Consider the following 560-nt stretch of genomic DNA (forward strand, 5'->3'; position numbering starts at 1 on the left):
AGAAAATGATTCAAATAACTCTCGAATGCAAAACGCAGGACCAAACAAAAGTGAATTGGACGGTTTTGAATTCTATTTTTAATAACCATTTTGCAACAATATTTAGTTTTCATTTCATATTTTATCTACAATCGAAGATCAACTTGTGATATTCCTTGTGGCACTAATGCCTTTTGTTGATACTGACAGAATAAAATTAATCACACACAAATGGCGCACAAATGCTGACATCAAACAATGCGATGTCCACTGCAGAGTGAATTTGAAGCAGCTTTAACTGCTATTCTGTCCATTGGTGCTGTCCATCGCTTTCATTCCGCTTTCAAAATGTTTTACTTTTATTTATCTGAGTTCATGAGAAAAATTTCGTTTTAGCTGGCAATTATATAAGAATTATGTATAAGATGCGCTTATCCATTTGTTAGAAATTGCTCTAATACAAAGCATCGATTATGCCAAATGCACCGATTTCCCTCCTGATATTAATCTGCTCTCACCAATTTGTAAATAAATGGTGCTGGCCTGATGAAAATTATCAAGATTGGAGATTAACTTTCTGG

General features: G+C 33.9%; 1 protein-coding gene across 1 annotated transcript; it reads left to right on the top strand.

The window, feature by feature from the left end:
- Positions 1 to 106: 106 nt before the first annotated feature.
- Positions 107 to 277, top strand: Tsp_09061 (conserved hypothetical protein; the record flags this gene model as incomplete). Its single annotated transcript, XM_003382167.1, has 1 exon — positions 107 to 277. A coding segment is annotated over one exon (171 nt), but the record flags the coding sequence as incomplete, so codon positions are not given.
- Positions 278 to 560: the final 283 nt, after the last annotated feature.

Source organism: Trichinella spiralis, assembly GCF_000181795.1.
Source record: "Trichinella spiralis strain ISS 195 chromosome Unknown Scfld1, whole genome shotgun sequence".
Lineage (NCBI taxonomy): Eukaryota > Metazoa > Nematoda > Enoplea > Trichinellida > Trichinellidae > Trichinella > Trichinella spiralis.